This window comes from Alligator sinensis, unplaced genomic scaffold (genome assembly GCF_000455745.1).
Source record: "Alligator sinensis unplaced genomic scaffold, ASM45574v1 scaffold250_1, whole genome shotgun sequence".
Classification (NCBI taxonomy): domain Eukaryota; kingdom Metazoa; phylum Chordata; order Crocodylia; family Alligatoridae; genus Alligator; species Alligator sinensis.
Window position 1 is genome coordinate 3,658,189 of NW_005841888.1, and position 20,129 is coordinate 3,678,317.

A 20,129-nucleotide genomic window follows, 5' to 3' on the forward strand; every position below is an offset into this window, starting at 1 on the left:
CAGGTGAGCCGCCTCCTGGCGCCATCTCCGGCCGGGGCGGGCGCTCGGCCGGGGGCCGGGGCTGTCCCCGTCCGCCAGGCTGCGAGTGCAGGGCCACGCGCTGAGCTGCAGCAGGGGCGGACCAGAGCTGCCGCCTGCAGGCGATGGTAGGCGAGGGGGCTGCAAGGTACCGCACAGGGTCCCCTAGGCCAGCGCCCCTGCCTAACCCGCCCCAGCGGCCGACCTGCCTGCCCCACCTGCTCCTGAACATTTCCGGGATGGAGACGCCCCCGCCTCTCCGGGCAGCCTGTGCCGGGGCTGATGACCCTCGGAGTAAGACATTTCTCCTAATCCAAGCTGAATGCCCTCTGCTGTAGTTGAAGTCTGTTGTTCCCAGTCCTGGCCCGACACCTACATAGAAAAGCCCATCTGCATCCTCTCTATAATGGCCCTTCAGGTATTTGAAGAGTACCCAAATCCCCCCTCCATCTTCTCTTCTCCCAACTGAACAGCAGTAGGTCTTTCAGCCTATCACAAGTCTGACTTCCCAGGTTCCTAATCATTTTTTGCTGCTCTGGTGGACTCCCTGCAATCTGTACACATCCTTTTTGAAGTCTGGGACCAAAAATTGGACCCAGTACTTCAGGTGAGGCACCACTAGTGGTGAGTAGAAGACCACAGACGCTCTGCTAGACTTCATCTTCTTAAGGCACAGGGTACCCCACGGACACAGCCTGTTGCTGGGCCTGCGCCATAAGTGGCATTGGCATGGGCCCAAGCCAGGGTCCATGTGCTGACACTAGATTCTAGCACTTAAAATGTTTCTAACACTCACATTTGCAAAGAGAAGCTTGAAAGCAAGTGTGACAGTTACACTGTCTTCTGCTTGGCCTCTGGCAGAGAAAAGGGCAAGCAGCAGCCCCTGCCAAAAGGGGGAACTTGCAGACCATATTCAGCATCAGTCCCTGAAAGTGAGACTGATTTCACTGCTGAGGAGAGATGCTGATCACTGTACCCATAAAAGTGGGAGCTGAAGAACATGAATGCTACATCCTGGGCACAGTAACATATTTGATTCTCCAGGTGTCATCCTCCCTTTCTCACTGTTTTTATAAACTGAAAAAATAATTTAAATTCACATTACCATAACTGAACATCTGCTTTCACCACCACCAGTTAGGGGTATTTACATCTCTCAGAACTACTTTCTCAGACTGCAAAATGGGCTGATGCCATTGCAGCTATTACCTTCAACTACTGAATAAGAGCTAGAAAGGACTCTTGAATCCATTCATCTTCATTTGCTTGAAGGGTAGAGACTTTTGAAAAATAAAAAACTGATTCCAAAGAATATGATGGCCAGTTCCCCGCAATCCTCTCCCTCCCTCCATTTGCCCAAATGAATGAAAGTTTAGTTTTGGGGGGAAGAATAGCTCAAGTCCAAAGCAGTCAATTCACATTGTTTTCTACCTGCTAATAACCCAAGGTACTCGTCTTTGCAAAGTTTTTGCTGAATTGTTTTAACTTCTTTTGTACTTCAAACACTTATGAGGCAACATTCTTTTTAATTAAGATTTCAACACAGAACCAACTAGATGCCAAGAAAAATCTTATTAAAGTACAAATTGCAAAGAACAAGAAAATGACAGAAATTGACAGAGGATTAAGTCTGAGTTTTTCCTAGTTTTGCTTCCAAGATCAGGCTACTAGATAGTTAATAGCTGTCAGTTGGAAGAGATGCCTCTGTTCAAGTAGTAATTGGTGTACAGTATAATTACTGAAGCATCTATAAAAGTTTTCTTAAAACTACTGTTTTGCTTTCTCAGATCTTATTGGTGAAAACATTTATTTGGTCTTGTTTACCATAACTCTGCGAGTATTTAACTGCGCTCTAGTCCAGACAAGCTTCGTTCCAGATGAATACTGGCAGTCACTTGAAGTTGCACATCATATGGTTTTCAAATATCCTTTGATATGAAGTTAGAATAAATGGCATTGTTCTAGAATTAAATGTGTTCACTTTATTTAATTTTATCATAACTAAATACAACTTCTCGTGGGCAGGCTGTTTGGCTGCAAGTCTCTCTGGCAACATTAAATTAATCTGATTATTGGTAGAATCACTAAAAGTAGCCATGAAGTAAAATCTTGTTTTTTCCTAAAATTGTGAAAGTTTGCAAAGCTCAAGTGTGAAAACATTGTTTCACACATTTATGGTATATATCCTTAATATTACTAATTATGGCCACCTGACTTGGGAGTGGGAAAAAGGCTTACGAGGTTACTCGTACCCACTACTCTTTGCAGGCATGTATAAAATTTTACAGCTGTTGGCAAAGGATGAGGTTCAACTACTGGTAAGTAATTAAGCAACTAAAAAGTTACTTAAAATTAATGCATCAAAATGGTGTGCTGTAGGTCAGACATTTCTTGATTGCTGCCTATATGAAAAGAAAAACCCAGATCTGGCAGTTGTATCTATATGTATTAAACAACTGTACCCAGGGTAAAGCCTCAATGAAATTAGTGGGGCTCTACCATGGTTCTTGGCCCACTCACAGAACTCTAAAGGCAGGACAGACCATTACAATTGTAAGTAATGATTCTTGGCTTCTCTCAGCCACTTGTGGTTTCAAAGCATGTATTGTTCAGAGTTAGAATCTTATTTGCTTAGTAAGTCCTTACAAACAAAATGAGTTTTTAATTGTGTAAGACCAGGAGCTACTGGTTAACAACTGGCAGATTTTGACAGTGGCATTTCTCAAAAGTGCTCAGTATTGATCTAACTCTGCTTTCCACTCATTACAATTATTAAAATTCCATTCAGCTTTAATGGGAGATGAGCAATCTCACTGCTGAGCAATTCTGAAAATTCTAAATATCCTTCCCAGAATTTCTTAAGACAATAGGTTTAATATCAAACATGTTTTTTTACTTAGTTTTAATAGAAACTTTGAACTCGTATTTCTGTAGGGCTGAAATATTTAAAATAAAAGTGTTCTTTACAAAAAGATAAAGAAAAGGCCATGCATCTTTAGAGTGCAGACAGATGCAATAATTGTACTGACATCAAAGGATACCAACATAAGCTTATATAATGCAACTATTACACTATATGATTCTGTAGTGACAAAAGTGTTGTAAAACCACTCCAACTTTAAGCCTACTTCATTCAAGGTGATTTACCTCATTTGTGCCACGGGGATTATGAAGAGGTAAGGGTTAGTGCAGGGGCAGGCAATTATTTCAAGCAGAGGGCCACATACTGAGTTCTGGCAAGCCATTAAAGGCCGCATGACAGGCAGCCAGGGACAGATAAATATTCATTTTCTAAATTTTTTAGGGGCCCCACAGGCCAGATAGAATGGGCTGATGGGCTGCATCTGGCCCATGGGCCACATTTTGCCCACCCCTGGGTTAGTGTAACAGCTGATGAGCACTTCTGAACAGTTCTTCCTTTCCTTTTAAAGTAGCTAAAATGAATATCTGTCCATACCCACATTTCCTCCGTGTAGTGACAATTCACAAGTGCATTTATTTTTCTATATTGTGGTTAAACCTTGGTATTTAATAGGGGCTTGTTTATGAAAATCAAAAATAGACTCTCTCCTTTTTACTAATGTAGATTTGGGTCCCTAGACTTGTCCAAGCACTTCTTTCGGCCTTAGCAGATGTGAAGCTTTACTCATTCATGAAATACACAGAAAATGCAGAAACAGCAAAGTGGGTGGTGAGTCTCCACCTTCAAAAATGTTTCTTGTGCATGCTGACACAGTATATTATTAACAGATAATATAACATTTAACAGAGCTTAAATATTTCAAAGGGCTTAGTTATGTTGCTGAATATTTTGCAAGTTTGGGAATTAAGTGCTAGTGATTTTATTTAAAGCTATACAAATACTGTATTAATCTCTTTCTCCTACATAAGTTATTAATAATTGTTTTTAGTATTTTTGCCAGTTGTGCTCTTGGTTTACATGGTATTGCTGTACCAGAACTCTAACAAACACAATGGAAACTGTTCTCACCATCTTTGCTCTTTTCTACTATCCACTGGAAGGCTTAAAGACGGGAAGCAGGTGAGAGACTTTGTACTAACAATAGTGGTAACCTTTGGTTTAGGATGATCAAGATGGATACAACTTTTAAAATTACACTTTACATCATTACACTTTTTTTCCAGCCTTCCCCATTGATTCTTCATCTTTATTTTTGTTAGAAAAATGCACAGCTTTCTGCATTTATAAAGCTTACCTCAAAGTGCATTCTCATAGTATGAAAAGCTGACCATTACTTTATCTTTCAAGCTGAGTTTTAAATTTACCCTTTAGCACAGGTCCCCTGCAGAGCCACCAAGTCCAGTTATGTCTTAAGGCAGGGCTGCCTGATGTATGAAAATAAATGGATAAATTGGAAGCTGCCTCAGTACCCTTTTTGCTACATAGAGGTGTCTACATTAGACAGAAACAGAGTGTAGATGAGGGGGCAAAAGAAACCTAACATTAAGTAGAGCAGCCCAAAACACTGAGCTTGTGAAGAAACTGCAGCTGTTCTGACTTCTGGATGGAATGATAGCTGTGTTGTTGCTGCTACTCTTATCTCCTAGAGGTGGTCAGAATAGTGGGAATATAAAATCGTGCTTCCTTTGTTCCCAGCTCAAACCCTCACTCTGTAGGAAGCATCAATTTAAGCCTTACGGCAGTGTAAAAACATTTGTGTCTGTGGTAACTTAGGAAGGATATAAAATCATACAGAAACTGCTAATTTTCTTTTTAAATTTTTTTTTTTTTACTGAACTGCTTTAAAATACATATGGTTCCTTGTTACAGACTTGGGGCCAGATCCTATTCCAGAACCTGTGTGTTTAAGTGTGATCCTATTCTACTGGGCTCAAGTCCATGAAAAAAATCATGTAAAAGGTGGGTGGATCTTCCTCCTCTCAGCTTTTTGTGTTTTAATCATAAGGCTAAGTTAAAGAGACATAATAAAGGCATACAAATTAATGGCTATTTTGGGATCCAAGTAAGATGGAATAGGATCACATTTAGACTAAGTTAGATGCTGTTTGATTGCTTAAAAGGTGGAAAAAGATCTGGTGCCAAATCTTAGTTTAGTTTACAGCATGTTTGTTTAGTTAGGTCAGTAAATGTTTGCACCTAAAATTCAAGTCTATTGGCACGCATGCTGCTGTGCTTGCCTATGTCCATGCCTAGAAACAGTAATTAAAATGCTATACGCCTTTCCAATATACCCTACATTAAGATGTCATTATGAGTGAACGAGTGAAGTCTCTCTACAATGCTTTTCATGGTTTCATTAATTTTCCCTTTTTCTAGTTGCAAATATTTAACTTTGGTAGCACTTGCGTTTATTATTCGTCCAACTGCTGTTATACCATGGATACCCTTGGTGTTCTGGCATTTTTGGCAAGAACAGAAGAAAGGAGACCTCGTCCTATATAACTTTGTTCCAGTAGGGTAGGTATTTTCTGAAATCAATGAACTACATTAGCTATGTATAATTTACCTATGATATCTGTTATATTAAAATTAGATTAATGTAGACCAGTGGTTCTCAGTGCGGTGCCTCGAATGTGGCCTTGGGTGCACAAATGTTGGGAACCCCTGATGTAGACCCTTTGTATATCTACCCTCTTTACATTTTTCTTGAGTATAAGAATGCAAGACCTAGAGAAAGCTCCTGCTTAGAATAATTTGTGAAAAGGGAATAATAAAACACTATGGAAATAGGGCCTGCTTTCTGTATAAAAGAATAGGAGGGTATATTGGGTGACCTCATGAGGGCAATATCTGAGGACCTCCAACCCACTAGTGGCTGTTCTAGAGACCTTAGTTGCCAATGAATTATTAGAAATGTTTATGAATAGGTAGAGGTCAGTCTTTCATACAGAGTGGATGCATCTACACAAGACACTTCACTTGAGATTAGAGCCAATTACTGTGTAGTTAAATGTCTGCATGCGTAGACTGTGACACTTACTGCACAATAATTAGGTCTAATCGCGAGTAAATTTGCTACCTGAAAATGCAAGTAGCAAATTTAACTCTTAATTACTTACTGCACAGTAGTGTGTGTGTAGATGCCAGACCAGTAGCACATACGCTCCCAGTCAGCTGGGCAGCAGGGAGCGGGAGATAGCTCCCTGCCCTTGGGAGCTGCCTGCTGCCAGGGTGGTGGCAATGCCCTCCTGCCCTGGCAACAGGGAGCTTCCAACCCAAGCTTCACGGTCGCGAGGTTGATGCTAAGAGATTCTTCTCTCCCAGTGCCAGCCCCACAACTGTGGAGCTGGTGCTGAGACAGAAGAATCTCTCAGCACTGGCCCCCCAACTGTAGAAATGGGGCTGGGAGATAAAGATCTCCCAGCACCAGCACTGCAAACTCAGAGCTGGTGCTGGGAAAGAAGGATCTGGCACTGTGAAATAAGGATCTCCCAGCCTGGGCCCTGCAACTATGGAGCTCGGGCTGGGAGATAAGATTCTCCCAGCCCCAGGATCATGGAGCAGGGGCTGGGTGCTCCCTGCTGCTGGGGTAGGGGAAACATTGTCCCTACCCAGGCTCCAGTGGCAAAGCCTGCCCCAGCAGCAGGCAGCTCACAGGAGCTATCTCCTGGCCCCATGCTCCCTGCCACCCCTGGGGCTATCACCCAGGGGGAGCCTAGAGCTCCCCCTAGAAGCTGCAGGGGCTGAAGCAGGGTTGTAGGGGGTGGGAGCAGATTTGCTGCCAGGAACAGTAAAACTGCTCCTGCATCCCTGCACATGTAGATGCATGCCTGGGAGAGTTTAGAGTAATTAGAGTAAACTGCTCTCAGGTTATTTGCATGTATAGACATGTCCAGTGAATTGTGGCAGCAAATTGGAGAAAAGTCCAAGTTAAAATACAAATATTCTGAAGGAGTCAATAATACAAGCATTTTTTTTCTTGATTGTTGCAGAGTGGTCACTCTAGGAACCTCTTTATTAATTGATCGTGTGTTTTATGGTGAGGTAAGTTGCCATACCAAGTCCTATCTCAGTTTGCAAGATGCAGCTTTTCTGAACCTCAATAGGTGGCTCTAGAGTATAGGAATATGGAACCATCACTATCTCATTGATATGACATCTGTTTATTCTGTCTTTGGCATAATCTCTAATGATTTTTAATACCTATAGCCTACAATCTAGAGGATACCTTTAGTCATTAATATCTTTACATTTATTTTAAAATCACTAAGAACATTTCAAATAGTATCAAGAATATACTGTACTTTGTTCTTGATCTTTACTAGATACTTGATATTTGCTAGAAGTACTTAGAGCCTAACTTGCTCGCGAAACTTCTCTTTTCTGAAGTTTTAGGTACTTCATCGTTTTCTAAAAGCTGCTTTTGGACATTTCATCAATTACTTAAAACAAAGATGAAAAAAGCTCTTGATCAAATCTTGCAAGTTTTCTGCTTTCATATTGGTAAAAATGCCAGGCCTAAAAAGCAGAGGTTGGGGCATGAGAATGGGATTTTCGGAAGTCCTCAGTGTTAGCCTCATATTACTCCCATTTTAGTCAGTGGTAAAGTTTCCAGTGGCCTCAGTAGAAGCAGAGTTATACCTACACCAAGCACTTCTGAAAACCAGTCAAAGAACTCTCAAAACAACGTCTGTGGTGAATCAGAGTCTCATTTAAGGAATTTACTAACTGCTAGAGATTTGCAGGTACATTTTGGGAATAATTTATGGCTAGGGAGTAACCACATATGATTGTGTATAGATTTTTAAAATATTTCATACTTACATTTCTAGTCTCCAAAGCCACTTATGCATTCTAGGAAAGAAGATGACTATTTCAAACAACAAAGCTTGTAACTTCTATGTTTAATTTTTGAAATGGTATTTATAAAACAGTAGTTAGTTGAAAGTCTTGCTTTAAATTTTTTAATTAAAAAGATAAATCAGATGTAGTCTCTATTGTCTGTGCTTCTTATCAGTCTTGTTGCTGTCCTTAGATTTAATCTAACTATAAATCTCTTTTTTTAATCTCTCAGTGGGTATTTGTTCAGTTGAACTTCTTGAAGTTTAACGTGATACAGAATTTGGGAACAATTTATGGTTCTCATCCCTGGCACTGGTACTTCACTCAGGGATTCCCAGTTATCTTGGGTGCACATCTGCCTTTTTTCATTCACGGCTGTCTACAGGCACCAAGCAAGCATCAAATCTTTCTAGTGGCAACAGTTTGGACTGTGCTGGTATACAGGTAAACTCCCTTATGTATAAATTTTGCAGTAGTTATTTTTAAATAATCTGTGAAAATCATGATGGTTATAACTAATAATGACCCAAGAGGCTCCTTCCAGTTTTATGTTCCCATGTAAATACTTTGCAGAAAGTTCTTTAGTGGTATGTCACAGCTGTATAGCAAAAACTTTAGTGAAACATTAAGTATTAAAGATGTGGCTTGACCAGGTATCTTAAAACACGGTCCTACGGTGTGAAATACCAAGAGATTGGACATTGAAGCAGAGCTAAAAATTGCTCCAAAACAGTGAGACAGCTAATCAGGTCTTAAGTGTAACATCTGATTAATAGGCCTGTGTGAAGTGGCTAGTATTCGCTTCAGATTCGGCCGATTTGGGGGACAGCAATTACCAGCATGCAGTCCAGGTCCAGCTCTCTGCTGCAGCATGCGGGAACTGCCTGAATTGCTGCAGCTCTCCGAATCTTTTCCAAATCGACTCAGAGAGCTTTGAATTGATTCGGACCTTTTAATTGGTCTCCTGATTCGATCATGATTTGGAGATTTGGCCACCAAATCAGGCTGAATCTCCTCCAAATCAGATCAGCACCTGAAGCTTCTCACAGCCCTACTAATTAATCGCTTCTTAACTAGTAACTCAGCCACATGATCACTCAGTTAATGGCACAATAAAACAGGAAATAAGCCACAAAAGTTGTTACACTACTTTTGTATAATAACTGTGGCTAGTTCCCATCACACCTTAAATTGAATGTGCGGCCAGCACTCCCAGCCTTGGGAGCACACTGAAGCCCTTCAAGACTCCAGTGTGGTCCCACAGGTAGGAGCACCAACCAACTGACCATGGCTCCCAGCCAGGGAAGGCAAGCTTGCAACTTGGCTGTGCCGGAGGAGACCAGAGTCACAATCCCAGGCTCCCCCTGCATTGGCAGTGTGGCACAATAGGGATCTAATCCCCAATTCCCAGTCATGCTACCTACCATGCACATATGGCATAGCAGGGGGCACGGTTGTTGGGATTTTGCCTCAGATCCCAGCATGCCTTTAATTTAGCATTTGTCAGCAGCCTGTGATAACTATATGCCATCTAATAAAGCTGCTATGGCTGGCTTCCTAGCTATAGGACTGCAATGTGTCAAAGAAGTGTAAACCTTCCTAGTGTTACTCCATACTTCGTAAGATATCAAGTAAGTGTTTCATTTATAATACTTTTTCCTCACTCAGTGTAACTGACAGTGGCTTATTTTAGTCTTTCCTTATAGGTAAGTTACTTATTACCACCCAGTAATTATTACCAAGATTATCATGTTGTCAGGACACTTACCTATTGGTAGTAATTGCTTACTGTCACGATAACCAAACACAGTATTTATTACTTCACGTAAATGAATTGGATGCCCACCCTAATTTAACTGTGGGGAACAAATGACATGTATTGGGCAAAGTTACTGTAATATGGTATTTAACTTTTCATCTAATTCTAAATTGATTGTCAAAAGGTTTTTAATCCACATTAACCGTCTTCTCTCATATATCCCTGCATGTTCTAAAGCATAGATTTATCAAAAGAACTGATTTGTTTAATTTTCTTTCAGTAGTACCATTCCTGTTTTTATTACAGCACATTGAGCCACAAAGAATTCAGGTTTATATATCCAGTACTGCCATTTTGCATGGTATTTTGTGGTAAGCATTTGGATTTTACATGTTTTGTGATGCTAAGTCTGCTGTAAAAGATTTTTTCCAACTGTTCGTGATGAGGTTTCCTGACTAGGAGTAATCTAATTTTCATTTACAGCTAATTAGAAAGATGCATAGGGTCAAAGACAAGTCTGTATGTGCAGGTGGAATGCCTTCAGTACTGAGCATTACCCCCATAGCCTTCACATTTTTGTGCATGTTTTTGGAAGTACAGCCTTTTACATGTAGCTGTGCTTTTGCTCTTACTTATCCTCTCTCTCTCTCATCCACCCTGTCCAACCATTAAAAATGTTGGGAAACAAATGAAGACTGTGTATGTTAAGGAAAAAAAAGGGTGAAGGTATCTTGCTCTTATGACTTCATCTCCCATACCACTCATAAAGGTTTCCTGTAAAAGAAAATACTACATTTACCACGTCTGCTGCTTTTATATATTAAATTGACCTGAAACGGTATTTTTAAATATATAAACATTAAAAAAAAAAAAATCAAGGTTTTCTCTAGGCCACAGAACTGGTAAAGTGACATCACAAAAGCCATGTGAGGTAAATCATTTCTTATAAAGAAAAGATTTTTGAGAGGTTAAGATGTAGCTTTTAGACGGATATACTTAAATCAGTTCAAGCACCTAAGTGAACATTATTTCAGTTTAAACCAAACTTAAACTAAAACAAAATAAGTTAATTGGGAATAGACTTAATTGTATTGCCTGATTTAAGCTTAACATGTTAGTACAAGGATAGGGTGCAGGTTAACTCCTACTTGGAGAAAAGACCCTAGTATACAACAATCTTGCCTTTTTTGTTTATAACCCACTTAACTTCAGTGTATAAAACGTAGAAAAAAGATAGTCTTATTTGATCACCTGCATATAGGACAAAGGACTTACAACTTCAGGTCAAATTGTGTTTAAACCAGCTGGGCTTTGTTTGCAACTGACAATTTTGCAGTTTCTGTACAGGCTGGACTTAAGGTTATTATTTTATTTACTTTACTTAGATTTACAATCTTGACGTAGGCCATTCAATTTGTTTATTGCTTGTGATTTAGCAAAGGTGGGAACAGGGAGGACAGTCAATATAAAGTTTCATGATCCTATAACAATAAGGTGGAAACAGCATGACCTGAAGAGAGAGACTGCAGAGCTGCAAAATATAAACAACTCCTTTGACAAATTTGCTTACAGTCATGGGAGCAAAAAACTCCCTGCACCTACCATCTGCTTAGAAAAATAATCAGGATATCACCTCCCACTACTACTAGCTCTTCATTTTCTTTTCAGTAGTAATGGCTATAAGGAACATGCATCCGGCAGGTAGAAATAACATCTTCACAAATAAGCTGTTGTGCTGGCTGCTGAACAAAGACTAAAATGGCTGTTTAAAATCAATAAAGGGAGGCTTCCTTTTCTATGATCTTATAGTTAAGATATCACTATGTTGCTTGAAGTTGCCAGTCACTTCCCTTTCATCTCCCAGCTCCTGAAGGCAATTCATATGAAGGTACAGTAGCCCGGTTTCAGGCCTTCATGAGTGTTAGAGATGTGAGGCAATCATGCTGTCAGTAATGCAGATCGTGTCACATGGTCTGGTCCTACCTGTGATACTTACAACCTAACATTATAAAAGTCTTCCTATACCATTTGTACAGATTTATTCATTACCTTATTCTTATATGACTGTTCACCTTATTGACAAAAAGAAGTTCAGGTCTAGAGAACTGAAGTATTGGCTCTCACTTTACCTCAAGTGCAACTGTGAATTGCAAATGATGATTAAGAACCTTAAAGTTGTGTCTCGTAATTGCATTTTAGACTAGACTCTTTAAGAAAGGTGCCCCTTCAATTTCTATTCTAAACAGTAATAACTAGAGTCAGTATATCCTTTTATGACAGTAATTCAAACTGCCAAGATCTTGCTTAACTGCAACTAGCATTTTTCACAAATTTTACTATTATAAAACAAGTTTGTAGTCAGTATTGTTAACATTTGTCCATCGTTGTAACCATATTACTAATTTCACTTTAGGATATTCTCTTAAACAAATGAAAACATGGAAAAAATCAGCAATGGCCTTCCTGGTTTTATCAAACTTACTTCCAGCCCTGTATACTGGCTTAATTCACCAGCGTGGCCCTCTTGATGTCATGATTCATGTACAACAGCTCTGTTATAATTCTTCAAACCAGCCATGGGATTCTGTCTTTGTAATGATGCCATGCCACTCTACTCCTTTTTACAGGTAATAAAGTAGCAAATACAATCTATTTAAATCTCACTTCAACCAGGATTTTTTCCTGCTTTTTCCCAAAACTTAAGACATCCATGAAGGCTGCTTTTTTTTTTTCATTAAAACAATTCATATTGCTTCATTATGTTAACAATCTTCACTCCTCTGAGTGTTAACTGGTGCTAGGAGTCAGGATTTTCTTTAATGATCTAATATTATCTTGACTTCTGCTAACAGAAGGCTAAGTGACAGAATTTTTAAATATGACATAACTAAAGCAATTATTTCATAATTATTTAATACATGCTGATACATCTAAAACAAGGGGGTGGGAGAACTTACACAGTGGAGCCAATTTTGACACATGCCTTTTCTATTAAAGGACTGATATCACACAGGAGGGTGTTTTGGCTGGAAAGATCCAAAATCTTCTCCCTTATGGGTTACTTATATAAAGCTCTCATGGTTTGGCCTTGCCAATACTTGCTCCTGTATTTTATCTTTGGTAATCTTATATAAAATACAGAAGGCTAGAAAAACATTATGGCTAGGGACAGAAATTACACACAAACCAGTATAAGTGATTGGAAACCAGTTCAAATCTGTAATACAACACCAGTTCAGCGCACTTAAGCCGCTTTCAAAATGTCCAAAACCAGTTTACGGTAAACCTGGATGGATATAGTACCAGACTTAAGTAATGTAGGTTAAATTGGTTTATTGAACTTCTGTCCCAGATCCCCTCTAGATTCAAGTTAACTCACAGGCCCCCAGCATCTCAGGATGCTTTGCACCTCTCCCACACCTTCCATCCCCTGTAGGTAAACAGGCTAGCCCTTAGCCCAAGTTGTCTGCTCCAGTTGGGCAGGTAGGTGTGCTCTAGCACCCCCCAGTTTCTGGCCTGTACCACTGCAGACATATGGCTGCATTTCTGGAATCAAAAGTGATTGTCTATTCACTTGCTTGTTGGTTCAATCTATGCACTTTAGACTAATCTGCAACTATTAAATCAATTCAACCTTCGGCTTTTTGACTGTCTGTACTTAGCCTACGGGGTTAGTACAGAAACAGAAAATGTACCTACTGAAAATAAGGAAATTGGTAGAATTTATTCAGGCTAAGATGCAGTACCATTAATAGAAATTTCTACCTTGATCACTTAAAACTGCTCTCTTCTCAGCCATTTATTTTGATGGGGTTTTTTTTCTGTCCTAGCCATGTTCACTGTCCTCTGAAAATGAGATTCCTTCAGTGCCCGCCAGATTTAACTGGACATGAGAAATACCTTGATGAAGCAGATGTATTTTATTCTAATCCACTCAGATGGTTGAAGGAGGAATTTTACAATGATACATTATTACCAAATCACCTGATTTTCTTCAGTGTGCTTGAACAAGTATGTTAACTGCAAGATAAGGTCATTTAGCTCAAACTAACATACAGTTTATGCATCAGACTAAGAAACAAAAAGGAAGAGCTGTAATTACAGCTTTGAAAATAAATATCCATATCTTTTTAAAACATGACTTTAACAGATGAAATCCCCATCCCCACCCACCCAAAATGCAGCAATCAGATGATCCTAGAGAAGGGTACCTTTCGGTATCTAGAAAACTGCAGATGTCATAAAGTTTTGTTCTATGGTAGCAATCTTAAGAACAGTGTCCAGACAAGTTTGAGATATGTAGCCATCACCTATAAAATCTTAAGTTACTTCATGAACACAAAGCAATGAACAGAGCAGCCTGCAGTCAGAATGTCTTTCCCTTCCACACTCATGCAAGGTTAATTTACTCAAGTGTTTTGTGACCAAGACAGCATTGAAGACAGGGCTTCTTAGGATGTAGCAGAGTAGATACTTATCATTCCTGAATACAGAACAGAGCTTCTACAGGTAGATAAATAGCTGATTCACAGAAATTTAGGAACATAGTTCTGATGCACTTTAGTGTAATAATGCTGTACTGCCTGGAAACTAAGATTTTTTTTATTTACAGGAAATATCATCATTTCTAATTTTAAATGAGTATGAGAAAACTGCTGCTGTATTTCACACCCATGTGCCTGAAGGACGAATTGGGAGTCACATACATGTGTACAAGAGAAAAATGAAATAAAGTGCATTTGAACATCAGTTTCTGGACTGGAACCAAATGAAATCAATATTGCATGGTTGTAGCTTGATGAACAACTCAATGAGAAAAGGGTGGCTTCTGGAAATAAATAAGCAATAAACTGGGAAGTCTGGCTCAAGCAATTGACAAGAGTAGCTAAGGATTATACAGAACTCAACCTGTTCAGTAAAGTGGAGGATGGAACTCCAGTAGCAATATTCTCAGGATGTTCTGATTTTGGGGAACAAACTTCATATGTCTTAGGCTATTTGCAACAGCAGTAATACCAGCAACTACTGTATGCCTTGTGCAATTTAAAGTAGTAAAACAAAGCTTAACTTTTATAGGTCTGTACATCTATGCTAGATTGCTTGTAAATAAAGACTTTTTTACCCACAATGTTTCTTTATTTTTCTTCCACAATATGCAGATGGGCAAGAAATTTCAAGTGCATAAGTCAGCAAGCTGATTAGAATGCAGCACAGCAAATTCTTCACAAGTCAACAGGCTCTTGAACCCCCAAAAAAAGACAAGAAGCGAGTATAAGATTACAAAACACTGAGATGCATTACCATAATCTAGACCTACATTCTGAAGGATGAGATGAAGTTAGTACACCAAACATCAGTGTTAATGACTTGTACATTATGGCCAGGTACAGACATTACACTGTTACTGGTATAAGTGATCAGAAACAGGTCTGTACCTGTAACAGAACAGAAGTTTGCCACTCACTGACTGATTTAAAAATGGCAGAACCTGGTCTAATATTTGATTCCCCCCAACAAAGGGTGAATGTGTGTTCTGTTTGCTACCAATCTAAACTACACCACTTAAAGAAAACCACATAATTTAGAATGATTCTGCCTTAGGCTTTTTGAACATCTGTATCTAGCCTATGTATGACTCAAATTGGAACTATACTAATGGAATGCAATTAAGCTTATTTTCATACACAAGTCATTACATGCCTAGTTTCTGTAATAGTGCACCTGCAACCAAAGCAACACTATAGAATATGCATGTTAGAAAGCTCAACTGATGCTTTTGAACAACCATGTAAATACCAAACTATTTAGAGAAAAACCTTGCATCTTGCCACTTGGTTGAAAAAAATTTCCGGTGAGGATAGAAATCATTTGCTTGAATCTTCATGTTTTTACCACATATAAATTACTTAATATTTTGGATCAAAAGGCAACTGCCCCAATTCTATTTCAAGATTTGCCATGTGTCTTCCATTAGTGCGACCATGTTTATGCCATTTACCTTCTCTTTTATTACGCTGATGGTACTTTTGCGCTTGTTTTTCATGTCTGGAATTTTCACTTTGTATGAATGAAGGTCTTTTGGAAGGTTGACTGCAACAAGTAAATAAAATCTGGTTACTACTGTTGAAACCAATTCCATAAGAACAACAAGATATGCAGAACTACATTCTGTTGTTACTAGGGCAAAATGAAAGTTCAATAGCTATAAACAAAACTATAAACAAGATTTTCAAGTTCATTGTTAAAAATAAATCACCATCCACCTTAAGTAGCTTTGTGAAGATCTTTAACTTGTTTAAATCTACCTGGAAACAAATCTACAGTGGCAAGGGACAGCTGGTAAGAGATCTACAAAGGTAAGAACATTTAAAATTAGTTTGAGAAGAAAACCCTATAGAATTTCCTTTATTATTGAAGAAGATAGGAATTGGCTACTACCAAACAAATGACAAATCGGTGTATCTCTCTCTACAATAAGGACATGTATGTAAGAAGAGAGGGTGCTACAGATAATCTTTTCTTCTTGTTACGGGAGCTCTATCCAAATAATTTTATTGTTCTATTACATAGACTTGTCCCAGGGTCGCATACATGCACAAAACAATGTACATCAAAAAAGAGTAAGCACTAACGCTAGCAAAAGGTAAGTTAGGAAAAGTCTAACAGGCATTTAATTTTTTTAAACATTATTAGTAAACACAGTTCTTCTAGCCTGAAATAGATCCCTTTTATTTCAGACTGCAGAAAAATAAGATGTCAGAAAATGAAGTTGTCAGATATTAAAAGTCAGTCTAGTCCTTTCAAATAGAATAGAATGGTTAATGACACGCAATTTAATCTATGAATAAGAAAGAAATGCATCTAGATGTGCTTTGTGCACATTCCAAAACCGAGAATTATAAGCTACCCTATTAATGTCAATATAATACCACCTAAGCAGTTCAAGCTGCAATTTAAAAAGTATTATAAAACCTCATACAAATAATACGATATAACTCAAAATAAATATAGCCAGACTATTCACTACAACAAACAGAGGAGGGAAAAAGTTAGCAACAGTGGGTCTGAAAATAAACCTGAAACTTTACGTTAAACACAGTTAAAATTTAAAGGCAGAGGCATGCAGACAACAGATCGCAGCTCTGCCTTGGATCTGGATCACGCTGTCACTGCCACAAGATCCCAGCCCTGGCCCCAGAGCAGCTCCCCACCCTGCCAGCACTGCTGGGGTTAGTCTCCAAGGAAACTCTGCCCCATGCTGTCAGAGCCCAGCTGTTCCTGGGCCACAGAGATACAGGCAGCAGCTGCTGGGAAATGGAGTCCGACCACAGGCTGGATCCACTATTTTGTCCACCCCTGCTATAGAAGCAGCCAGTAATCCATTTGGTTATTATTACCTATCCATTAGACACGCATTTATCTATTAGAATAGGTCTTAAAAGAATCTCTACTATAAATAGGTCCTTCACCATGAAGCAGCTGACAGTAGAGAGGATTAGAAGTTAACTGCCCCCCCTTTTTTTGTTTGTTTGTTTTACAGATAGTGTCAAGAGGGAGGTCAAAGTAAAAAAAAAAAAAAAAAATCCAACACAGCTTTTCAGCATAATAAGCAAATTGCTGTTGCATTTGACACTGTAAATTAAGCAGTACTACTTAAAGCAAACTGCTTTCTAAAGGAATCACCACACATTAAAAACTGTGTAATGTGCTGTTAAATCTGTGCTATAAGTTCTTGTTGGAATAGTAAGATCTGTTCCCATGAGAAGTCCTCCTATCAATTGTAGGGTTTGGCCACCTATTATAGAAAAATAATACTAATCTCTTTAATGGCAGGCAAGGTTCTTTGAGTAGATGTGATATCTTTTATTAGACCAACTGAGTAGTGGGAAAAAACTTCTTAGCAAGCTTTTGGGTGCAGTCACCCTTCTTCAGGCATAGGGAGTCTCTGCTGTTTATCTCTTCAATCTCTTTAATAGCCTTTAAAAAGATTCTTTAATTCTAGCTACAATGCAAGCAATATTACATAAACCAACCTGGGTCCAAACTGAGGTGAATTATCGTAGTGGAAGTAGTATCTGTAAATGTATTTATCCAAATCTTCAAACACCTCTTCATCATCATTTTGGTACTCCTTCATTTCTTCAAGATAATCCTTAATATCATTAACAAAGTCAGTGAACAGCATCTGGTCATGTATAAAGACCCCATTATGGAAAAACTTATTAATGAAATTCTCTAGTTCTCTCCAGTGATGGAAATTGTCTACTTCTTGCTGTAAATACTTTTGTATTAACCGATTAAATTCATCCACCCTAATAGGGTCCAATACCTTGTTAAAGAGGCTAATGAATTCCTGATGAGCACACTCAAAAATACCAGAGCAGCCCTTTAGGACAGAGCGAGGTTTTCTGTTACACAGCGGGTCATTGAGACATTTTTGTGAATTAGTATCTTTCTCAAATGTTGTAAATTCAGTTGGTCTTTGTTTTCTTCCTTCTTTGAAATCATTTTGCATGCTAGGCCCTCTGTGGTGCGTATGCTTGTAACACTCGTGAGGTTTATATTCCCGATAAACAGTTCTTGCTTTTTTGTTTGCCTCATATCTTTTATCACCAGGCTTCTTCTCCTTTTCATCAAAGATATTTTTGGTAGTATCCTTGAAGTGTCTGAATGTAGACTTCACAGAATCAGAGAATTTTTTCAGGTTTTCTTTCACTGCTTCTTTAGCCTGTTTAATCTTTTCTTTATGGTGTCTTACAAACTCCTTTGTGGAATTTTTCATCGCATCAAAAGTTTCTTTAACAGAGCCAAAAAATGTTTCTTTTGGCTTCTTCTTGGTTTTACTTGTTCCTTTTCCACTTTGCTTTTGTCCCTTTTCATCAACTTCCTGTTTTACATTTTGGTCCTTCATTTCAACATACAGCTTCTCCCACAAATCAGAACGTTGTTGTTCAAAATTTAGCTTCTTTTCCAGTTCTGCTAGTCTTCCCTGCAAAATTTCTATTTCTTGAGTTTCTCTCAACATACTGTCTGTGTCCATATCACTGGGTGTCTGACGGGAACTTAATTGCTCTAGTTCTTCTTTGAGAGCTTCTGTTATTTGGCGTTCTTTGTCAAGTTCTCTCCTTAGCATTTGTGCTTCTGCAAAAAGTATCTCTTTTTGCCTAAGAAAGTTGTTATTCTTTTGCTTTTCCTCTTCTAAATGTTCCTTCAGTTTCTGATTTTCCATAACAATTGAGTCTGTGCTAGTACCTTTATCTTCTAAGTTCCTAATTTGTTGTCTCAACTTCCTTAACTCTTCTTGCAGTGAGGCCAAAGCTTTCTCTTCATTCTCAAGAGATTCCCTTAAGTGCTGATTTTCTGTAGCAAGACTTCTTTTCTGAAATTCAAATGATTTCTTTTCCACTTCAGTAGATATCAGACATGTTGCAAGGTCCTCTTTTAATGACTAATAAAACCAAAAACAAAGCAAACAGGTTTAATTAGACTTAACACTTCTATATCTTGAGAAACTATTAAGCTAAATCCACCTTTATAGAATCATTTAATTGAAGCACAAACTCAGCTTCAACTACAGCATAAAAGAACAGTTTATAACCTTCATTCTTGTAGCAACCTTACACACAAATATATATTCTAGTAAGTTACACATCCACCTTAAAATAGTTTCTATTTGATCATATTTTCCTAGTTTAATTAAACAGGATGTCATGGGAAACAGCAAGAGGTCGATAGCTGTGTTAGTCTAAAATCAAACAGAAGGCAAAGTAGATTTGCACCTTTATAAACTAACTAAAATCAGAAGATGCATCTCTGATTCAAGTTAGTGTCAAAAGCCTTACTGAAGTCCAAATGTATCACTTATACCAGAGGTGCTCAACCTCTCCATGTGGCAGATTGGATGATTGACATGGGGCTTTTCCACAGACTGGATCAGACCCCACCTGCCTGGTTCAGGCCTCATGCTTCCTCCACTCAGCCCACCACTTGATGGGGCCCCATGCCAGCTTCCTCAGCCATTTACCAAAATATTGGGCCCTGTACTACCAGACTGGGGCCCATTGCCACCTCCCTGGGGTACACACCACCAGATCAGGGCTCCACACTGCCTCTCAGCCCAGACTACCCTGAGGTCCATACTACCCACACTGTTTCCCTTGGTTGTGCGCCACCGATCTGAGACTCTGAGCCACCCATGCCACTTTCCTGGAGCTCCTTGTCACCCACACCACCTCCATGGGTCTCTACACCTCCCTTCTCAGCTTCTCACTGTCCACAACACCACCCTGGGGCTCCATGCTGCTTCCCTTAGGTCCGCACCACCTTTCTCAGCTCTGTGCTGCCTCTATGGGGCCCCATGCCTTCAGATCTGGACCCTGTACAGGTTTCCCTCGATTTATGCAGGTTCTTTATATGCAAATTCGCTCTTATGCGATGAGCATGCTTAGACCCATAATTTGTTATATGTGAGGTAAATTCGCTCTTATACGATCAGCATAGATGCCAACCCCCTCCCCCCGCCCAAGCAGGTAAGTCTGTGGGGGGAGGGGAAAGGGCTGTGGCCCCACTCACCCCAGCCCCAGCTGC

The 20,129-nt window shown here is 39.2% G+C and overlaps 3 protein-coding genes across 24 annotated transcripts in view; 1 reads left to right on the forward strand and 2 right to left on the reverse strand.

Moving 5' to 3' along the window:
- Positions 1 to 14,670, forward strand: part of PIGB (phosphatidylinositol glycan anchor biosynthesis class B) — a 15,156-nt gene extending 486 nt beyond the window's left edge. Inside the window, exons 2-13 of the mRNA XM_025197012.1 lie at positions 9 to 146; positions 1,806 to 1,941; positions 2,219 to 2,336; positions 3,605 to 3,709; positions 3,930 to 4,060; positions 5,318 to 5,458; positions 6,934 to 6,985; positions 8,016 to 8,227; positions 9,849 to 9,913; positions 11,956 to 12,169; positions 13,373 to 13,553; positions 14,155 to 14,670. Of these exons, the coding sequence (XP_025052797.1) occupies positions 9 to 146; positions 1,806 to 1,941; positions 2,219 to 2,336; positions 3,605 to 3,709; positions 3,930 to 4,060; positions 5,318 to 5,458; positions 6,934 to 6,985; positions 8,016 to 8,227; positions 9,849 to 9,913; positions 11,956 to 12,169; positions 13,373 to 13,553; positions 14,155 to 14,274 (1,613 nt within the window). The 3' untranslated portion in view covers positions 14,275 to 14,670. The remainder of the gene's footprint in view (positions 1 to 8; positions 147 to 1,805; positions 1,942 to 2,218; positions 2,337 to 3,604; positions 3,710 to 3,929; positions 4,061 to 5,317; positions 5,459 to 6,933; positions 6,986 to 8,015; positions 8,228 to 9,848; positions 9,914 to 11,955; positions 12,170 to 13,372; positions 13,554 to 14,154) is intronic.
- RAB27A (RAB27A, member RAS oncogene family) overlaps positions 1 to 15,632 on the reverse strand; it is a 78,411-nt gene extending 62,779 nt beyond the window's left edge. Inside the window, exon 1 of the mRNA XM_025197059.1 lies at positions 15,541 to 15,632. The gene's annotated coding sequence lies outside the window, so the exon portion shown is untranslated. The remainder of the gene's footprint in view (positions 1 to 15,540) is intronic.
- CCPG1 (cell cycle progression 1) overlaps positions 14,657 to 20,129 on the reverse strand; it is a 45,128-nt gene continuing 39,655 nt past the window's right edge. For 20 of the 22 annotated variants that reach the window (XM_025197053.1, XM_025197033.1, XM_025197036.1 and 17 more), the window contains 2 exons: positions 17,576 to 18,990; positions 15,036 to 15,632 (listed from right to left, as the gene is read on the reverse strand). In XM_025197053.1, the coding sequence (XP_025052838.1) occupies positions 15,449 to 15,632; positions 17,576 to 18,990 (1,599 nt within the window). In that variant the 3' untranslated portion in view covers positions 15,036 to 15,448. Of the gene's footprint in view, positions 14,782 to 15,035; positions 15,633 to 15,805; positions 15,891 to 17,575; positions 18,991 to 20,129 lie in introns of those variants that run through there. The other 2 variants (XM_025197052.1, XR_003092660.1) reach the window with 2 other exon arrangements.